This window comes from Podarcis vaucheri (genome assembly GCF_965113315.1).
Source record: "Podarcis vaucheri genome assembly, chromosome: 3".
Taxonomy (NCBI): Eukaryota; Metazoa; Chordata; class Lepidosauria; order Squamata; family Lacertidae; genus Podarcis; species Podarcis vaucheri.
Window position 1 is genome coordinate 45870748 of NC_138761.1, and position 21679 is coordinate 45892426.

Consider the following 21679-nt stretch of genomic DNA (forward strand, 5'->3'; position numbering starts at 1 on the left):
AACACATCCAACTTTAATTCCTTTTTTTGTTTTTTTAGTAGTAGTAGAAGATGTTCAGTTTAGACTGTCATTACCTTTGTACAAATTTCCATATACTTCCTACTGGCTTTTGCCTTTCAGGATCATGGAATCAGTTTTATATTTTACTTAATAAAGGCTTACCTTTCACCTGTGCAGCCATAGGGAGGTCCCCAGCTATAGTCCAAAGGTGCATGAACCTGTTATTTTGCTGCAGCTGAGCAGGTTTGGATCTGGGCAGGGCTTGAATGAGGAGCTTTGTAGTTAATTATATAAGTTCCCATGTTGTATGATGACCTCTGTTGGGAAAGAAGCAGAGGAAATGTGTCCCTGATTACTTTCCTGGACCTCTCAGTAGCTTTTGATACCATCGGCCATTGTATCCTTTTGGAGCTGCTGTCCGAGTTAGGGGCTGGTGGCATCGTTTTGTGGTGGTTCTGGTCCTACTTAGACTTGGTTATAACTTGGGCAGGGGGCTTTATAGTGGGCAGTGTCCCACCTATATGAAGGAAGAGGTCTCCACTCTGGGGATATATAGATGTGAAACGTCTGAACTTTACGGTTAGTTACTTTAATTGCCTTGCTATCAACACTCTATTGCAGCACCAGTACTAGTTTCTTTGTGTCAGGATAGTGCCTTTTGAAGGAATAAGAAGTAGCTAAAGTGGATATCTGCAATAATTATTCCGGGCTAAGTTATCCATTTTGATTTCTACATTATTTAATTCTCAGATTGTAGTAAGTCGGTCAGGAAGTTGGAGGAGCATGTTTTTGTCTCTCTTTAACAAGAACATAACACTGACCCCGTTTCAAGTGTAATACATAATACCTCTGTACAGTGGGTGAATTCATCTGTAAAAAAAAGTACAAAATTTCATTGATTTTTATGGCCTCTCTTTGCCCCTAATATATTAAAATATTGTGCTTGAGCTTCTGTTGTTAATTCATGATAGTTCATTTTTAGCAGGAAATACAGCAGTTCAATATATTTTTTGACTTGCATGAAATTGTTGCAGGATTATGTAAATAATCTTTAAATAGCCATGAGGTAGGCTGAAGATGAAGAAACACAAGTTAAAGATAAGACTTCAGAGGCTGTGTGTGTGTGTGTGTGTGTGTGTCACTATCAACAGTGATGTACCTACCCTCAATTGTTCATATGGATATGTACTTGGATGCACATCTAGTTTATGTCTGCAGTTATGCCTGATCCAGCTGGATTGAGTTGATAATTATTGGTAGCCCCCGTTTTTCCTTCTTTTTCTTTATGGAAAGAAGTATACACTTCTCACAGTACTTTATGTAAAATTGACCTTGAACTCAGTTGGTGTATTTTGAACAAGCAATGGAGTTTGATGTGACAACCGCATTATCCAGTGTGATGCTCCCATAAGATAAGAGAGGTTGGCATGAGAATGATTTTTTTTTGTCACCTCCCTGTGAGCATGGGGAATATCTTACCCTATTATTTATTCTTCTTGCATACTTAAAATTATTTTTATATACAAGATTTGTTATCACCAGGACTCATCTTTCAGTTTCAAGGTACTCTTTTGTACGCTCACACCTTGGTATCAGTGATTCAATTTTCACCTCAAATTTGGGATGATTGAAAAGTTTTATTTAAAAAAAGGCTTTGTTCCATATCATACTTTAGTGTATGCGATGCTTAATAAAAAATACTCCCAGTAATATATGCAGAAGATATTTTAATACAGTTGTATTGAGACAAAAAGGGAAGGGGGGGGGAATGTGAATGTTTCTGTCAGGCTTACGACACTACTTTGTTGTGTTTTATTAGTTTCATGAAACCTCCTTGATCAAACCAATTGCATTCTGAAAGAAAATTGTATTCAATAAAATGGTTATGCCTACATTTATGACATAAAGGCTTTTATAACAATTGTGATATTATTACTTCACTTCCTAGCATTTTTATTTTTTCCATTTTAATCTCTTTCAGTCCCAGCAAAAATGCATTGTGATCTTTGCACTGGTTTGCTGCTTTGCAATTCTCGTTGCACTGATATTTTCAGCTGTGGATATTGTTGGAGAAGATGAGGATGGTCTTTCAGAAAAGAACTGTCGAAATAACTGTCGGTAAGAGGTAACAAACAAAACTTCTCTTTTGGGGTGGCAGCAATATTAATATGCGAGGGAAAATTAGAATGTTACATGGTTATAAGTAGAGTATGAGCATTCTTTGACTGTTTTCACAGGGGGAAAGGCGAAGTGAATAGATAGTACTGTATTGTGCTGTGCTGGCAAAATGTTTGCAACAGTCAGAATGCCATACTTACTGCCAAAATGTCTCTCACCTGACAGCCCAATCCACAAGCTATTTACGGTAACTCTTTTTTGTTGATGGAGAGCATTTTCATATACCACCTTAAGTTTCAACTGGTGCATATTGTCTACAGTCTGACCATATTAAGGTTACCAGATTTTTTTCAATCGATCCGGGGACACTTTTCAACTTCATACTAAATAGATGGATTTTGTCAGGAGACTGATTTGTAAATCCAGGGACTGTCCCTGAGAAACGGGGATGTCTGGTAACCTTAGACCAGATTTCACATTCATATTACAGAAATATATGTTCCGCCTAATTATTAAATACACATTCACATAAATAACTCCAGAAAAAAACACCAAAGGTTATTTAAGGCTTGTATGTGAAAATTCCTTTAGCATCTGTCTTCAAAGACAAGTGGCCAAGTGGTGTGGATTCAGAAGACACACATATTAGCAGAGGCTGTGCCACAGTGGTCCTCCTTGTTGCTGAAAGCTCCATATTGTTCAGGGGGATGCACACATGTGTGAGCACATGAGTGAGACCACACAATGGTGCCTAGTGCATGGTGGCCTACTTCTTTGCCTACATTGAATCATCAAAGAGCTGTTGATTGAAGCTTTTTTGTATTGTCCAGTATATGTTGGCATTTACTGAAGGTGAGGGAGTTTTAGACCCTTTGGAAACCCATTGAAACATTTTCAGTGGCATCTAAATTAGCAGAGGTTGTGCAAGCCCTGGGTGGCCACCTAGACACAGCGGTGGACTTGGATCCTGGCAAGATGGAGGTACTGTGAGTGGGCTGGTCCTGAGTCCAGACAGTTGGTCAGTTGTCTGCTTTGAAGGAAGGTTGTACTCCCCCTGAAGGAGCAGGTTCATTGTCTAGATGTGATGCTGGATTCATCTTTGTCACTAGAGGCCCAGGTGGCCTTGGCAGTTAGGAGTGCCTTTGCCACTTTAGTTGCAGCTATGGCTTACTGTGGTTCAGGACAGCCTGACTGCTGTTGTCCATGCTCTTGTAACCTCCAGATTGGATTACTGCAATGCACTTTATGTGGGGCTGCCTTGAGGTTGGTCCAGAAACTACAGGTGGTGCAAAATGCAGCATCTTGACTGCTCTCTGAGGGGTCATCCATACTTCCACTTGTCCTGTACCTAGAAAGCACAGATCTGAGCATCTTTGCATTTGCCCTGCTGCTTTCTCCTAGAAAACCTGCTCTTTAGTGCTGTATCGGAACAAATGGCAATCCGTGGAACTCCCAATTGCTGTTTGTTCCAATTCAGCACTAAACTGTGGGCTTATTCAGGGGAAAGCCTAAGGGCACATGGAAGTGTGGTGGATCCCTGAGCAGCATATTACCAAGCACATTGCTCTGCTGTTGAAAGAATTACTTTCTTTAAGCGAAGCCAGTCACAGTGACCTGAGGAACTAATACAATCTATATAGCTTTTGCTCCCAGTACAGGTGGAGCAGTCCATTCCTGGAGCAGTCAATTTCACATGTGGTTTGTTCAATAAGTCCATTCTGTCCTACTTTCGTATAAATCTGTGCTTTTTTAAAAAAATCTGATTGCAGATTTGTATTTAACTACATGTTTTAAAGAACTGGTGCTGTTGGAAACTCCTGATTATTTACTAAGAGGAAAAGGAACACCCAGTGTGTCTTATCACTGCCATGCTTCTTCTTCCTAATCTAACAACTGATTGGGTCCAGAGATCTCTACACAGTCACAAATCTGTATGCATTTAGCAGGCCCAGAAACTACAACCTCTAGAGCTTTCTGTGCCACTGATGGTGTGCTGGGGGTAGGGTTTATTTTTTCTCCACTCACGTGGCTTTTGCATGTTCCTGCTTCCAGAATGTCTTTCTGCAGACTGTTTCCAGATCAAGGTGACAGTGTTAAAAATATAAAACCAAATGAGTTGCTTTTCTCCTTTCTGTTCATGCAAGGTAAAATGTTTTAATGTGTTCTGCAGCACAAGTTTCACTGACCTGACAGCTTATGAAGGTTCTTGCTCCTGTTCTTTTTCAAATATAAAATTTACTCTTTTTTGTCTAACCTGTGGTGTATAGTACAGCTGGCTCAGAGTTTTACTCATGAACATTTCTTCACTTTTCTCCCTGGAAACCTTCAGCAATAATCCATTGCCCATTTTACACTCTTTGTGCAGGGAAATAATAATGTTTATTAAAACAATTTTGTGCAGACAACAGTAAAATGATAATTTTTCTTTTGATAGAGGCACAAAACAGCTCTCTATTCCCTGGTGAACATGAAGCTTCACATATACAGCTGGAATGTACAGTTTCGAAATGCCAAACAGTCCAGGAGAGAGCAATAATCCTCATATGTTATTTCTTTGGTTGCTTTACAGTTATTATATTTTGGGGATGGGTGAGCATAAGAAGCTATACCAAATCAGTTCATTGGGTCCATTTAATTCAACATTGCCTTCACTAACAGAAAATGGCTCTCCAGGGTTTCAGGCAGGGATTTCCCTCCTCAGCTCTGCAGGTGCCAGGGGGTGGAAATGGAGACCTTCTGTGTACACATCATATAATAATAATGCTAGCTGCCAGATCTCCTGGCTGGAGAGGGTAGGGATTGTGCAGATGAGCTCTGAAGGAACTTGTCTGCCATAACCTGCTATGCCCACAGAAAAGTCTACAGGTGTTGATCTAGTAGTGCCTGTGTTTTTTCTGCTAGCTGTAGCTTGGGTTAAGTATTATAGAGGCGGAGCAGAGGAGGACATGCATCCATTAGATTCAAAGCCCCACCACCCATTCCCCCAAGAGGCCCCAACATCAGGCCTTTTACCTAGGCAAACCTAAAACTGGCATGGGTAATTTACACCCATTGGTTTCAAAGCGGGGTTTTTTAAATCATCATCATCATCATCTTCATCATCAAGACTTACCAGGCCAAAGAGAAATAAACACATCTCTCCAACCTTCTGCTCTGATTAGTGCAAGCAGATCACCCACCACTTTACCCCCTCACATGTACATTTAATACTTGTGCCCCTTGTCAAACCTTTAAATATTTAAAATTCAATTTTCATTTTTCACAAGGGTACCAGTGTACATCCTCCAAATGTACAAGGGCTTCTCAATTCCATGGGAACTTTCCATAGTGTTCTTTTCCATTGAGGCTGAATTGAAAGAAAATAAGCACTGTTGTTCCCTCTTCTCTCGCTTGTATTCCCTAATATTGCTCTTAAACGTATGCCCACAGCTCCCCCTCCCAAGCTATTGCTTCCTTGCTCCTTTCATGACTTTAAAATCTTAAATCAGTAAAAGCATGGGACTGAAACAAAAGTGACATGAAAGCGTCCATTATTGTGTAATATGTCAGCATTAATGGTATATTTAAATGCACCCCAAGGACTCATGACCATGTATAATTGCATGCAGGTATAAAAACAAATGCTGCTTTAAATATGCTACCACTTCAAAGTTTGAATGTTCAACTTAAAAAATAGCATCAGTGCCCATTTATATTATGGTAAATGTGAAGGACAAATTGCACTTAGCTTAAACTCAATGCTGGTATTTTGCTAACACTTACAGATGAAATATCCATACAAACAGACTTGATAACTTGATTCCCTATTCCAAAGGCATTGTTAAGTTGGATGACAGATAAATTAATGCCTGAGGTTCCTTGCTTCTACAGTAATGTTGACTGTGATTTTCTTGAGAAAATTCTTTCAGGTTAACCACATAGCTCAGCAGCAGAACATTTGTGTGCATGTATAATGCCGCAATTTTATCCTTGTTCTCTCCAACAGAAAGTGTCTTAGTAGCATAGTTGGGGAAGATATCTGCCTAAGACCAAGGGGTTCATTTGCACTTAAGGTACAGAATGATGGCCTAATTGGGTTGGGATTGAGGAAGTGAGTGTTAACTTCTCCAAAACATGTCTGCCAGATTCTTCACCAACTTGAGGGGTGGGGTTGTGGCATCATGATCCCAGAACCTAGCCCCTTGCAGTATCCTGAGGAAGGCACAGATGAGCAAGAACTACCAGCTACACCACTCAGGGGCGGGCAGAGCAGCTTCTCTTAGACTTTCCAGAATTGAGGAGACAGCTCTCCTGCCTTCCTCAGACTCACAGGACGAGCCCTCAGCAACATCCTTGACACCTGCACAGAGGCACCAACTTGAATAAAATATGGTGGGGGCACAGGTAAGCCCCACCCCCACATAATCAATCACATGACACATTGCACACACATCATTTGGATGGGAATATCCATCAGCTTTGTAATGGGCTGGCCCCATGGCCTCTAGGAGTTGGCTCCTACGCAGCTACAGAATTAAACAAAGGGCATTTAAGTCACCAGAGTCAGCTCCTCAGGTAAGTGAGGCCAGCTGCATTACAGGACTCGCCAACCTACATAAGGCTTCAAATGGTTCTAGCTCTTAGCAGACAAATCTTTCACAGGTTGGCCAACATGGTCCACTGGGAACTGTCCAGAGTCCTGATGTCCTTAGAGAAAAACTCCTTACCTTTGCCTGACCTCATGTAAAGCACCAACGTTTGTGGTTTAAACTACTGAACCTCTTGGGCTTGCTGATCGGAAGGTCAGCAGTTTAAATCTGCACAATGGGGTGAGCTCCTGTTGGTCTGTTCCAGCTTCTGCCAGCCTAGCAGTTCAACAGCACACCAGTGCAAGTAGATAAAAAGGTACCACTGGGTTGGAAGGTAAATGGTGTTTCTGTGCGCTATGGCTTCCATCATGGTGTTCCGTTGTGCCAGAAGCTGTTTAGCCATGCTGGCCACATGACCTTGAAAGCTGTCTGTGGACAAACGCCGGCTCCCTCAGCCTGAAGCAAGATGAGTGCTGCACCCCAGTCACCTTGGACTGGGCTTAACTGTCCAGGGGTCCTTTACCTTTTATATATTAAAGTTCATTAGATGTGTGTTGCTATATTCTTTGTATAAAAATGCACACCATGAAAGAAAGAACCTTTGCCATTCAATAAACTAGATTGGAATCAGTTTTCAGAATATTCATTGGATTCAGATTTAGTCGTGCTTAGAATAGACTCTCTGAAATCAATGGAACTTAAGTGATTTCACTGCATCTACTTACAATCCTAACCATGTCTACTCAGCAGTAAGTCCTGGTGAATTCAAAGGGGCTTAATCACAGGTAAGTGAGATTTCTGTCTGTCTGGATCCAAACCATTGTGCTTAGTAGTGATTATTCTGAGCATTTTGAGTTGCTGTTTACAATCCTGCAGATGGAAGAAAAAAGAGGACTGATTATGTGCCAGAAACATCCTTAATACTGTTCATTAAATAGATTTCACACAGGTCCCCAAGGCTTGTATATCTTGCTTACAAAGACAGCCATGAGCGCAGGATATTTGTAACAGCTTTTAACCTTTTGCCTCTGAAGCATTTAGTATTTGACATGCTCCAGCTCATTGTAGAATGAATACTGATTGTGACAGTCAACTGGTGCATACATCTAATTTCTCCTGTAATAAATATCCCCCTTCTTACTCAGTGAAAACAATTTATCACTACTTCATATAAACAGTTTTTTGAACAGGACAGAAAGTATGCACAGGAAAAAAGTGATGCTTGTTTTAAAAGCCATTTGTAAGCCTGACAGAATGCTAACAGATTAAATAGCTAATGAGGTTAGGTCATGGAGCTTTCATATTCCAAACTGCCATTTCCCTTGAGCATATTTCAAGAGGTTTCTGCATATAGTTTAACTTTTGCCGATTTACATGACTGAAATGACATTCAAATGCCTGCGAGCGGTGACTACCCAACAGTGGTAATTTCCTAGGGAGCTATATAACTTAACTCAAGTAAGAATATCTACATGGTAGGAATATTTCATGTGTTACCGCCTAATAACATGGCAAAGCACTTATATATGTTGTGTAACATTTGTTGACTTAATCCATAGCAAATTCCAGCTGTAAAGAAATAGTCTGCAGCATACATTTCCTAAAGTGAGAGAGAAGTGCAGGCAGATGTAGTTTGACATCCAGATACACAGCTGAAAATGTAACAAAGACACATGACTGATAATTAAACCCTCATTTCATGTTAACAAAATTAACTATAATTTTTTGCCCATTGCTTTGTGATATATTGATAAATATCTATATTCATATCATTCATATGCTGTGTGTGTGTGTGTGTGTGTGTGTGTGACCCCAGAATATATTTGAGCATAAACCCCATTTTCATAGAATCATACAGTTGGAAGGAACCCTGAAGATCATCCAGTCCAACCCCCTGAAATGTAGGAATATACAGCTGACCCAGAGGGGGAGCAAACCTGCAACCTTGGTGTTATCAGCACCACGCTTTAACCAGTTGAGCTATTTTATCTGCAGTTATCTGCAGGAGTGGAGGAAAAGCCACATTATAAGTAATGCTGAGTATTCTTGTAGAGGACAAATGTTATTCCTACGGAGGCCTAGTTCCATTGTTCCATTATTCTTTCAATACGGTTGGTAGAGATAAACTTGCTCTCTATTTTTATCCTGGAACAGAAGTGCAAATTCTAGGTCACATACTGTCCCTCTTGCTCAACCTTTCTGTTCTGTTTCCCAATCTATTATGTGAGGGTGATAATGCTCGTCTGTTTACGTCACAAGAATGTTCTGAGGGTTTAAGTAGATAATGGGGAAATGGAACAAGTTATGTATTAAACAGCTTCATCCTTCTAAAAGCCTTCTACTTGTTGCCATATTTTTGAGCAGAGCAGCCTTTTCTTCCGTTGTTGTTTCTTCTTTTTTTTAGCCACCATTTTTGTTAAGGCTAGTTGTTGTGACATGGCTGATGAGACCAAACTGTTCCCATGAGACTTCTCTGGTTTTACATTTCATACAAAACCCAGCAACTCATTGTGACGTGAGAGAAAAATTAACAGGTTCACCATTGCAGAAGAACCTGGAAGTATAATTTTACCAGCAACATTATTTATAGTTCTAGTATGTTTATTTTTGAAAGTGCTCATATAAGATGCTCCATTTTATTATTTTTTTACAGAAAGGTAATAATCTCTATTTTGTATGTCCACAGATGAGCTGGAATGTGAACTGGTCTCTCAGATGAGAACCAATCTTCATAGCACTGCAATTGTGTACCAATTGTGTACTCATCTATGTTATTTATTGACCCCTCCTACGTTCACTTCAGGTTTATTATTTTAATAGCTCTTTTCAGAACACATTTCATATATCATTGTAACACCCCTCTGAGCTAGTTATAATATTTATTTAAAATATTTATGGCCAGCCTTGAGGTAACATTTGTTTTTCAAATGTAGCGTTTAAAACAAAGAAACAGAAAATGAGCAAGCATGCTTTCTCTAGAAACTGTTCTGGTGAAACTGCAACTATCCATTCCATTTTTATTAAAGCTGCTACTAGACAGTATACTTTCAAGGTGGCTGGCCAGATGAACAGGGTGTTTTGCTGTTCCTTTTCTGTTTCTGCAAATCTGGAGCCACCTGGTGTGGCTTATTTTATTAAAAGGTTTACAAACTTATTTTCAGGATTATTATGCTCAAAGTACAAAGCAGTTACACAGCAAACATAAAAGCATATAAGATCAAATTGAAATTCACTTAAAATGGCAACAATTAATAAAAATCAGATTGAAATAAAAAAACATCTTAAGAGGTCTTTTAAAAGTCACCAGTGGTTCATAGGGGAGGGAATTCTATGAATAAAGAGCTACCAGTGAATCCCTAGTACCTATCAACCTAATATCTCTTACTGGTGGGCTATAGAGCAGGAAGCATCTGGGACTGAAGGAAGGGAAGATTGCAGTCACATGACTCACCCAAGCATTTTGGCGTGCAAGATGTGAAAACCAGGGGACGGTAGAGTGTACATATTCTTGTGAAGAAGACAACAGGGTTTTCACAGAAATACGGGCATCATAATAGGAAAAAATAGGGGGCATATGAATTGACTATGCATTTGAGGAACTAACTGTGCTAAGAAATACAAGTTGTTTTAATTAGGTGCTAGGACTTGATATATTTTTGAGCCAGAGTTCGAGTCCTAATATCTACGTGAGTTTCCTTCTCTTTGTCATTCCAAGTAAGAAAAAGAAAAGACCAATAGCTAAGAAAAGTTAAGCAATGAACGTGTAAGCTGGATGCATCACCTCCTCCCTGACATAGAGGGGAGGATCATGAGCAATTTTTAGAACAAATTCTACACTCTCTGACATGTTTAGCCACACGTAGTTGGAAAGTGTCAGCAAATTATAGGAAACTATTTCAAGAGGTTTTCCAAGATCCAGATAGATGCTACTAAGTCAGATCTTTTTTTAACATCTAAATCTGCTGTGGGAACAAAATAAAGTTTTTACTATTGCGGGTCCCCAAATCTCTTGACACATTAAAAAACCGATGTAAAGAAAAATATAGAAATGTTTTTATAAATATATAAATGTATCGAGCATGTGGCAATACATACCTTTAAAATGCCTTGGAAGTAAAATACTTCCAAGACCAGAGGTGGATGGGGGGGGGGGCTATAAGAAACCAACACTTACACCCCTGTGAAATTGGAAAAATTTAAATCAGTTGAGTAGTTTTGTAAACTGTCTTCCTTTCTTTGTGTCTTCTCAGGGTTGCTCTTGTGGAAAATATTCCTGAAGGCATAAACTATTCAGACAGTGCACCAGCCCATTTGTCTCTTTTCCAAGGCTGGATGAATTTACTTAATATGGCTAAAAAGTCTGTTGACATAGTATCTTCCCAATGGGACCTCAGTCACAGTCATCCATCTGCATTCCAGGTATGCTTTATTTTAAATGTTCATGGCCTTGATCAGGTGCTTGGTTTGCATTTTACTGTTCATCCTCTTCTGTGTCTGAACTCCTGAGATACAGTTTTGTTAAGAACGTCTTGTTTGCTTGTTCTCAAAATGAGACTTCCTTTTCGTAAGAACCAGTTGCCTAGAATAGTTTCTCTCCCTCAGCATTTTAGGGAATGATTCTCTGAATAAACATACTTTTGTATGCAGATTTAAGAAATATACATATTTTCGTAAGCAATTTCCCCGAATATGATGCATGTTTAAATGTTATTTTCACCAGCATATGAATTTTATGCACACTTTACCCTAATATATGCATTTTCGTACACATTACTTGACTGGAGAACAGCACTGCAAAATTCAGAGAACCTCCAATTTAAAAGGAAGTCTGCACTTCAGTTTGTGAATTTGGTAAATTCACTTTTAAATGCAAGTTAAATTTCTTCCTAATTTCAGATCACATGAACAGTTTAATGCTGAGATGGAGAGAGTCCTGGAAAACAGATTTTAGAGAGACACTCCCTAATTCTAGCACAGAAATATTTTCATATTTTATTGTAATGATATTTTCTTTTTAAAAATAAATGAAAAGAAAGAGTACAACAACAACAACAACAACCCTGCATACACTGCCATTCAGTTTCAACTGGTAAACATATTCATGCTTTCATATATCATCTACCAGGGATGGGCAGACATGGAATCTAATTAGTGTTTACCAGACCCCCTGAGATCCACCAAACAGAGTTAGGTGCAAAATAGTGGCTCCAGGAAGTGGAAGAACACTAAGAATTAAGAAACAGTGTACCTCTGAACACATGCTGAGCGCACAAATTTGCAATCAGTACCTGAACCAAGTTCACACATGCTGACTGCTGTTTTATCAAACACACCCCGCATTCATATTTAAGCAACCAAACTACGGTAGGGTGCGCTTTTCAGCTGTTGTTAGATAGTTGGGAGTCAGAACCCTTTCCAATTTCCTGCAAATCACCCAGGAAGATCCAGCAGATCCAAATCTACCTTCTACCCCCTCCTATCACATAACATCTATCATAACTGTATAACATGTTAACTGAGATCCAAAGGGTTTGAATCAGGAATGCCTTAGAATCAATGTTTACTTATTTAGCCTGCCCCTTTATGGACAATTCTTTGCAGCTTTTTCATGTCTAATTACTGAATTTTACAAAAAAGGGGGGGGGAATTAATAATAGCATTTAAAACAGAAGCAGTCATTTAGGATCTTTCAGATCCATTTCTTTTTTCCAACTGTAATACATCAGATGCAGATCAGTACGATTTAAGTGACATGCAATCAGATGAAGGATTGCATTTTTAAGGAATAACAACTAAACTTTCAGGTCCAGATGTTAGTCATTTGGTTACTCTAACTGAGCATTCTTTCGAAGTTTTGTTTACCACTATTGGAGTCAAACAATAGCACATTGTCCATTGAAACAAATGCAGTAAAATGCAAAGCTACAATGATGACATTGTTGGTACTGATGTCATTAGTGCAAGGGCTACTGTGGAAGTTGTGAAGGAGTATAAAGATCCAATTCGAAAAAGCAGAACTAAGTGGAGCTTCTCTAGAGTCAAATGAAGAAGAAAACCTTTGCTCATGTGCAAAGATCTATATGCACTGTCCAGTTTCAGAAAATGCAAGAATCCTTTGGACAAGGATGGCTTTTGGGCTGGGATGTTGTTGCTGTTTTGTTGTTGGTTTTTTGTTTCTTTATTTTAGATCTTGTGATTTATGAGGAAATTGATCAGCTTGGTTGTGTATCTTATAATGTTAAATTTATTGTTTATGACTACTTTTTGTATTGTAGTTACATATTTTTTCATGTTGTAAACTGTCTTGAGCATGGTTTGAACTACGGAAAGGCGGCATACAAAAAAAATTATGTATGTATGTACCGTATTTTTCGCCCCATAGGGCGCACCGCCCCATAGGACGCACCTAGGTTTTTTGGGGGGGAAATAAAGAAAAAAAATTTATTTCCCCCCCAGGCGCGGGGCTGGCGCGGGGGAAGCCCGAGCTTCCCCCAACCCCAGCCCCCAGAACAGCCTGCTATCCTAGGTTTTTTGGGGGGGAAATAAAGAAAAAAAAATTATTTCCCCCCCAGGCGCGGGGCTGGCGCGGGGGAAGCCCGAGCTTCCCCCAACCCCAGCCCCCAGAACAGCCTGCTATCCTAGGTTTTTTGGGGGGGAAATAAAGAAAAAAAAATTATTTCCCCCCCAGGCGCGGGGCTGGCGCGGGGGAAGCCCGAGCTTCCCCCAACCCCAGCCCCCAGAACAGCCTGCTATCCGCAAGCCTAGGGAGCCCAGCGGGAAGTTGCGCCGGTCTCCCCAGGCTTGTGGAAAGCTGCGCGAAGCCCGGGCTCCCTAGGGTTGCACAGAGCTGCGCGAAGCCCGGGACTGCAAGCAGCTCTGCACAGCCCTTGGGAGACCGACGTGACTTCGTGCCGGGCTCCCTAGGGTTGCGCAGAGCTTCCTGAAGCCTGGATTCGCCCCATAGGACGCACACACATTTCCCCTTCATTTTTGGAGGAGGAAAAGTGCATCCTATAGGGCGAAAAATACGGTATTTAGGATAGAACTTGCAATAGTATACTCTTTTTCATTTGATACTGGGTTGCATGTTCCATATTTGTTGCATGACAAAATATGACACCTTTTAACAATGGGGACATTGTTAAGCGTTCTTATAGAAGGTTCAATAATACGTGGAAAATTCATATTCCTTGACTTTATATCCTCTTCCCAGTTTTTATAAGTTGACATTGGGGGGCTAAAGCTTCATAGCCATGGCCAGCATATAAGAGCTTGATTCTCAGAAATATCAGAAGGAAAAAACCACCAGCAGTTGGGCATCCCAAGGCCAAATTATATACGATGACATGGCAATATCACATTTGTTTATGTGTTTATCCCATTCACATGTAAAGCAAGGGGTTTCCAGGGTGGGCAGGGGCTATAATGGAAATGGCTCAGTCCCTGAGCAGAGCTGGAACCTCTCATGCTCTGTTTTCCTGTGAAGTAAGTTCCAGTTCTTTAAAATATGTGAACAGTGAACTGGTCTCCCACAGTTGCATCTATTTTTGTCCTTAGAACACATTGCTGTGTAAGATAGCACTTCAGCTTAAATCATTGCCATGCTCTTATTGCATCAATGGAAATTTTTGAAGCAAAATAAATAAATCCAGAGTGAAATTCCACCTACGTGAGGCTCTTAGCATCTCCCTGGAGTTGAGACTGCAAAGTGACAAAATATACGAGAGAAATTATTTATTTAGATTTCACCATCACCCTATTCCGAGAGGTCAGAGAAGATTGCAGTATCCCCTTATCTTGTTTTGCTCTTATAACAACTCTGCGAAATAAGCTAGGCTGTGAGATAGTTGCTTTTTTAGGGTTTCTTGGAGATCTTCATGGCTGAGCAGGGATTTCAAATTATTTTAACTGCATGGCATTAAGAAGTTGCATACCTTGCAAAGTGCTCTTATTGTAGACACAGAATGTTATGATGCCTCTTATGAACGTCATAGAATCATAGAATCATAGAGACCACAAGGGCCATCAAGTCCAACCCCCTGCCAAGCAGGAAACACCATCAGAGCACTCCTGACATATGGTTGTCAAGCCTCTGCTTAAAGACCTCCAAAGGAGGAGACTCCACCACACTCCTTGGCAGCAAATTCCACTGTCGAACAGCTCTTACTGTCAGGAAGTTCTTCCTAATGTTTAGGTGGAATCTTCTTTCTTGTAGTTTAGATCCATTGCTCCGTGTCCGCTTCTCTGGAGCAGCAGAAAACAACCTTTCTCCCTCCTCTATATGACATCCTTTTATATATTTGAACATGGCTATCATATCACCCCTTAACCTCCTCTTCTCCAGGCTAAACATGCCCAGCTCATGATTTAGTAATTTTAAATGCTTCTTTCAGAAGACAGATTCAAGTTCCTCTGAAGCATAAAACATTATATCAAAATAGACACCTGAATGTATATTAATTGATTTTGTATATTTTTGTGTGTCTAATCATCATTCCCAAGCATGTCTCCTTTGTTGTTTTTCCTACAAGGGGCAGCATCTGTTCGAGAAGTTGCAAGACCTGTTGTCTCAAAATGTAGAGATCAAACTAGTGAGTGATATTCTTCACAAGGAATCCAAATTATTAAATGACCTGAAAAACAAGGGTAAGATCATGGTTTTTATGTTGCTATATATTCACATTAATATATAAGAGTTGCCTTTGCTTGTTCTTAATATGTGGGATGTTGATATAGGCCCAAGTTAAATGCGTAAAACCATTGACTGGATTGCACACTAAAAAATGAAGCCTTTTTAAGTTTAACTAATTTTTGTGGGAAAGTTAAACACGTGCATAACTATTACCCACTTAGATAAACTGAACTTCAAAATGTTTAAAAGTAGCTGGATTTTTTGAAAACACTGATATTCAATATGGAAGCAGTGCTGTTAGATTAAAAGTTTTGAACACAATGCTTATGATTGGCAAGACTTTTCCAGTAAGCATTGTAAGTGGTGATACCAGTGCCCAAGAGTAATTTACTACTGGGGACATACTATTGTCCCTATGATCCAAACGTTCAGGGAGATCCTGAAATGAAGAATGAAATCACTGAAACATCCAAAAGAGAAAATACAGTGATGGATGACTTCAACTACCCTCACATAGACTGGCTACATATGTGTTCCAGTCATGACAAAGAGGTAAAATTTTCTAGATACCCTAAATGTTGGTCATGGAACTGACCAGAGGAATAAAGCACTCAGGACCTGGTGTGAGATATAAGTGTTTTTGAGCCAACTAGGAGCAGTGACCATAGTGCTATTAAATTTAATATAAATCTAAATGGTCAATTGCCTAAAAAAATCAAATCCAGTAATTTCCCCAAAATGAGGGAATTGGTAAAAAGGAAGTTGAAGGGCAAGTCAAGCAGATCAAATCACTCAAAAATGTTTGGCAGTTGTTTAAAAAGCACTCCAGTTGAGCTTCTAATACAGTGGTACCTCAGGTTAAGAACTTAATTCGTTCTGGAGGTCTCTTCTTAACCTGAAACTGTTCTTTACCTGAAGCACCACTTTAGCTAATGGGGCCTCCCATTGCTGCTGCACAGCCACTGTTCTCATCCTGAAGCAAAGTTCTTAATCCGAGGTACTATTTCTGGGTTAGTGGAGTCTGTAACCTGAAGCGTATGTAACCCAAGGTACCACTGTATTGTATATTGCAGATTAGGGAAATGGGAGACATCCCCAAGGGGATGCCAGCATGGTTAACTAACGGAGTCAAAGAAAGAAGAAGAGGCAAGAAGGCTTCCTTTAAAAAATGAAAGTCTTCTCCAAATGATGAAAACAAAAAAGTAACACAAACTGTGGCAAAAGAAATGCAAACAGGCTATAAAGGGTGCCCAAAAAGAATTTGAGGAGCATATTATATTGCTAAAATACATAAAGACTACCACCAACAAAAATATGTAATTACATTAGTAGCAAGAGAGGCAGCTGGACCCTTGAATGACAAGGGAGTCAAATGTGTGATAAAGAAGGATAATGAGATTGCAGAGAAGGCAGATGAATTCTTTGCATTTGCCTCCACAGCAGAATATACAAGGCAAGCCACTGTGCCTGAACTAACTTCTGTAGAAAGGGAGTCTGAGGAACTGAGAAAAATAGTGTTGATGAGAGTTGAAGTTCTAGGCCCAATAAACAAAAGGGGGGAAATGACAGATTGCTGGATCCATTTGGCATCCAACCAAGAGTTCTCTATATTTTAGAAAAGCAAGTTGTTCATAAGATCAGCCTCAATACCCAATGACTGGAAAGTGGCCACTGTAACAATTTTTAAAAAGGGATATGGGAGATGGGGATTCCTAGAAATTATGTTAGTTAGCTTAAGTTTGAAATTCCTGCATTGCAGGGGTGGACTAGATGACCTTTGGGATACCTTCCAACTCTACAATTCTATGACTTTTCCCCTGGAAAACTGGTGAGAGGTATTGTTAAAGATAAAATAACCAAGCATATAGAAGAACAAGTCTTGCTGTTGCTGAACTAGCATGGCTTCTGTAAGGGTAGGTTAGATTACTGCAACATGTTATATGAAGGGCTGCCTCTTAAGGTGGTTAGGAAATTTCAGAAGAATTCGGTGGCCATATTGCTCAGCAGGGCAAGACAGTTTGAGCATATTACACAGTTTCTGGCCTGATTGCACTGGCTGCCAGTTAGCTTCCAGGCTCAATTCAAAGTGCCGGTTTTGACCTATAAAGCCTTAAACGGCTCAGGACCTCAAGGACCACCTTTCCTCATACGAACCAACTCAGATCCTATGATCATCATCTGAGGCCTTTCTTTGTGCGCCTCCTCCATGAAAGCTCCAGAGCATGGCAGCACAAGAACAGGCCTTTTTTGTGGTGGCTCCCCATTTGTGGAATTTTCTCCTCAGGGAGGCTCACCTGGCACCTTCATTATATAACTTTAGGTGTCAGGCAAAAACATCAGGACTTGGGCTGATTAACAGCCTATGCCGACCTTTTAATTGTATTTGTGTGAGGAGGGTTATTCATTTGTTTTTGTTTTTGTTTTTATCATGTATTTTGTGTCCTCATTTTTAATAATAATACTTCTGGGAAGCAGTTGCTGGAAACCTCATGAGGGGAGAGTGGTGTTGCACTCAGCTCCATCTTGCAAGCTTCACATGGACATCTGGTTGGCCACTGTAAGAACAGAATGCTGGATGACATAGGCCACTGCCCTGATCCAGCAGAGCTATTCTTACATTTTCTAGAAATCTATTGTAATCACATGACTGCTGGTGAATATGGGTTTCTTGGAATTATTCCTACAGCCAAATTGTTTATCTTCATTGTGCCACTTATAATATACCTTATGTGGGTATAGTATACATCCATTAGCTTTTATGGTTTGTGTGTTAGGGGCAGCACTATAATGGATAAATATTAATGTACCAATACTGCATGCTTCAAAGTTACTTAAGTTAGCTTCTCTTAGGATCCAAGCCAAAGTCAAATGTGTGAGCCATATGGAGCCAAGTTAACTGACATTTTTAGTTGGCTTGTAACTGGCAGTTAAGAATTTTAATTGGTTTTAATTGTTTCGTTTAGTAGAAATGTTGCTATAACAGCACTATTGAGACTTTCAGGCTCATTTTTTTCAAGACAGATTGGTTACTGAATAGGAGCGCAACAGATATTTATTTTCTGTTATCCTTAAGAGATAAAGCAAGTTTGTGTCCTGCTCATTATATGATAAGGCAAATACAATGTAAGACCGCTAGTACTATGCTGGTGTCAGTATCACATGATTCCAAACTTCCCAGGTGATAATTTTAAGCTGTTTCCTTGATATCAAGATAGCACCAGACATTGTTGCCTTCTTTGCTTACATCAGAAGTGGCTTGCTGCATGGGGTAAAGCCATTAGCTCCTTGGCAGACGGGTCACTGGTAGGGAGAGGGCAAGTGTCAATGAGGAGCTTGGCACAGTGCAACAGCAGAGCCAATCCAGTGCTCCTGGTGGTGTGTTTATATCATGCCAATCTCCCTAGCACCTCAACCCTCTCCTTCCTCAGGAGAATGGAGAAACTAACTCCCTGGTGAGAGACTACAACATCTGGGCCTTTTTATGTTTCAAAATCAGACGTAGCATGTCTCTGGATTCCAGTTGCTTAGGAACAACATGCAAGAGAAAGCTATTGCCTTCATGTCCTGCTTGTGGGTTTCACATAAGAATCCTGGTGTGCCGCCGTGGGAAACAGGATGCAGGACTAGAAAGGCTTTTGGTCTGATCCAGCCGGGTTCTTTTTACGTACTCATGTGCCTCTGCGTGGCAGCAAAATCAGATTTTCACCAAATTTACAGAAAAATAAATTTCTTATAGCACAGCCATTATATTTTTCAATGCCTATGTGCCGAATGAAAGAACCACATCAGTTAGAACATGCATTTGATTTTAAAGTGGCCCACTGCTGCTTTCTGTGTGCATTAACCATGTCCTAGAGTTATGCACTAGAGACTAAAACTGTTGCTTGCATAATTTCTGAAACATGAATTAACCACTGGCTGATCACTAATATGACATGAGCAAAAGTTTAAGGAAGGGGAGGCCAATTCCAATAATTTTGATAATTCTGTTAAGTCAGGAGGGTTGCATGGTTATGTTGACTGTGGGAAAATACTTTTGCTACAGTGCTATTGCAATGGTTTTTTTTTAATCCAATACTTGTCTCTTTTCACTTCTCCCACAAAAGACTAATGATCAAGGTGACTGGTGGTTCTTTGTAAGCATATAGAATCACAGAATCATAGGGGTAACCAGCAGAGAATCCTCCAGATAGGCCCAAGGTCAGGGATGGTAGAAATTGTAATCTAATCCTGGAAATAATAGGTTTTGGGAAAGTTGAAAGGTCATATACCCCATACACCTCCCCAGGTATTTCCCTTACTTGTAATCAGTTATGTGCTTGGAATGCATGGCTCTATTTTAGTAGCCTTTTTAGCTTATTTTTATTTGGATAACAATTGGGGTTTTTGTTTGTTTGTTTGTTTGTTTGTTTGTTTAATGAATATGAGTCATTGATTCTTCATCCCAGAATTCTGACACCTGCAAGCAGTCTTCTCAATGACTAATTCAGTTTACAATCTCCATCTACAGACTGAGTATACAGACCTCCAGATTTCAACAGCCAACCTAACTTTTGTACTCCCGCTCCGTCATCCCTCTAACCCTTGATTTATGTTATCTAGCCTAATGCACAGATCTGGAGAACTTGTAAAAATTGCTCACTTTTTTGAGACATTGTGGTTTGTCCTAATAACTGTGTTGCCCAACTGTGGATTTTGGAGTGCTTCACTTCTTCTATCTCATGATGATTATGTCAAAGTGCATGTATTGAAAAGGTCCTTCTGCAATGTGTAGTGATTTTACATGCTCTGCAATAAGCATTCAGGTCAGTGAGGCTTTAAACCATTATAGTGTCAACATTCAATACATTAGACGCTCTATGGGAACGTAACCTTATTCTTGCCAAAGTTCCACTGAGAGCCAAAAGCTAGAAAGAGGTAGGCTCAGTTTCACAGCTTTTAACATAAAATTATTCTGAAGCCCAGGGTTAGATGCATTGGGTCTATCTGGGAGGTGGGAGGTGAAATGTAATGAAAACTCCCACCTTAGAAATTTTAAAATATATTTTTTCTGTAATTCACTAGCAGCATCAAAATCAGGCTCATTTTCTCATTCACTTTGCAGGGAAGTGTGAAACCCAGAACCTGTGATGAGATGGTCAAGAGAATGAGGGTAAGTCACCCTGGAATGAGAAAATAATGTGCAAAGTTAGATAAAGATAAAATAAAAGGGTGGTGTTTTTTTAAAGAGGCAAAGAAAAACAAATTTGGAAAAATGAAAAAAAAATGAAAATCATCCTTATGTTCCCATGGAGCTTCCATATATGAATGTTGACACTTCTGAATTCATTGTGACCCAATGGATTGTGGTAGACTTTGGTCCCAGCTCCCCCATAGATCTTGCAGAGTGAACTAGATTCCGTTTCTAACAGCCTCAGTTAATAAAGGGCAACGTTAAGTCTCATTCAAATGCTCAACAAGCAGCATGGAGGCCACCTGAAATTTAATTAGCATGGTAGCTCTCTGAGAAAGCCAGCCATTTGTGTGCAGTATCTTACTAAACATATCAGGCACCACAGTACAGATTTCTCCACTTCCCACAAACTGTCAAGTGGAATATTTCTGAACGGTGGATCCTCATGGTGTGTCACTGTACACTATATATATATATGTAAAAATCAGTTTAAAACGAAATTAAATAAAACAACTAATAAGAACAGTGCAGCAGCAGCAATCCAGAGTAGTGCCTGGGAGAAAAAGAAATGTTTCTACTTGGCGGTGGAAAACCTGCAAGGTCTCTGCCATTTGTGTCTCTAGGTAGGGAAGTGAATTCCAAAGCTGGAGAGTTAGACCAGAGAGGGAACTGTCTGGTACTCAACACCCAGTAGGCTAAACCCACAAAGGGACAATGAGAATGAACACACACACACACTACTACTACTACTACTACAACTAGCAGTAGTACTACATTTTTACTCCTTTTTTTTTACCTGAACATGTGCCCTTAACACCAGCTTGAGCTGCTGTTGTTCAAAAGTCAAGCTGTTGTGTAAAAGAGGGGATCAGGTTTTTCTGGTCAGAACACACAGTTTTATTCTTGTTAGATCAGCTAGGTGTTCTTTTTGTATTTTGCTGATCGTTCCGTTTTTGCTTACCTAAGGAATGTTAGATTGCGTTGAAAGAAATTATATTTTCTAGCATTATTTGATACCGTGCTTCCAGACAAATAATGTATTTGTATGAAAAGTTAGATTATATTCTGTTTTAACAGCTCAATTTGTTGTTAATCATCTGTGATTAGAGCTGCTTCTTAGTTCACACTGCCCATATGCTTCAAAACAGTAGTTTGTGTGTGAGTGTTTGCTTCAATCTGGCATTCGTC

General features: G+C 39.8%; 1 protein-coding gene across 4 annotated transcripts in view; it reads left to right on the plus strand.

Annotated features, from left to right (window-relative positions):
- PLD5 (phospholipase D family member 5) overlaps positions 1-21679 on the plus strand; it is an 89534-nt gene that overhangs the window by 41401 nt on the left and 26454 nt on the right. For 2 of the 4 annotated variants that reach the window (XM_082215051.1, XM_082215052.1), the window contains exons 2-4: positions 1982-2118; positions 10937-11105; positions 15218-15332. In XM_082215051.1, coding sequence (XP_082071177.1) covers positions 1982-2118; positions 10937-11105; positions 15218-15332 — 421 coding nt within the window. Of the gene's footprint in view, positions 1-1981; positions 2126-10936; positions 11106-15217; positions 15333-20422; positions 20471-21679 lie in introns of those variants that run through there. The other 2 variants (XM_082215053.1, XM_082215054.1) reach the window with 2 other exon arrangements.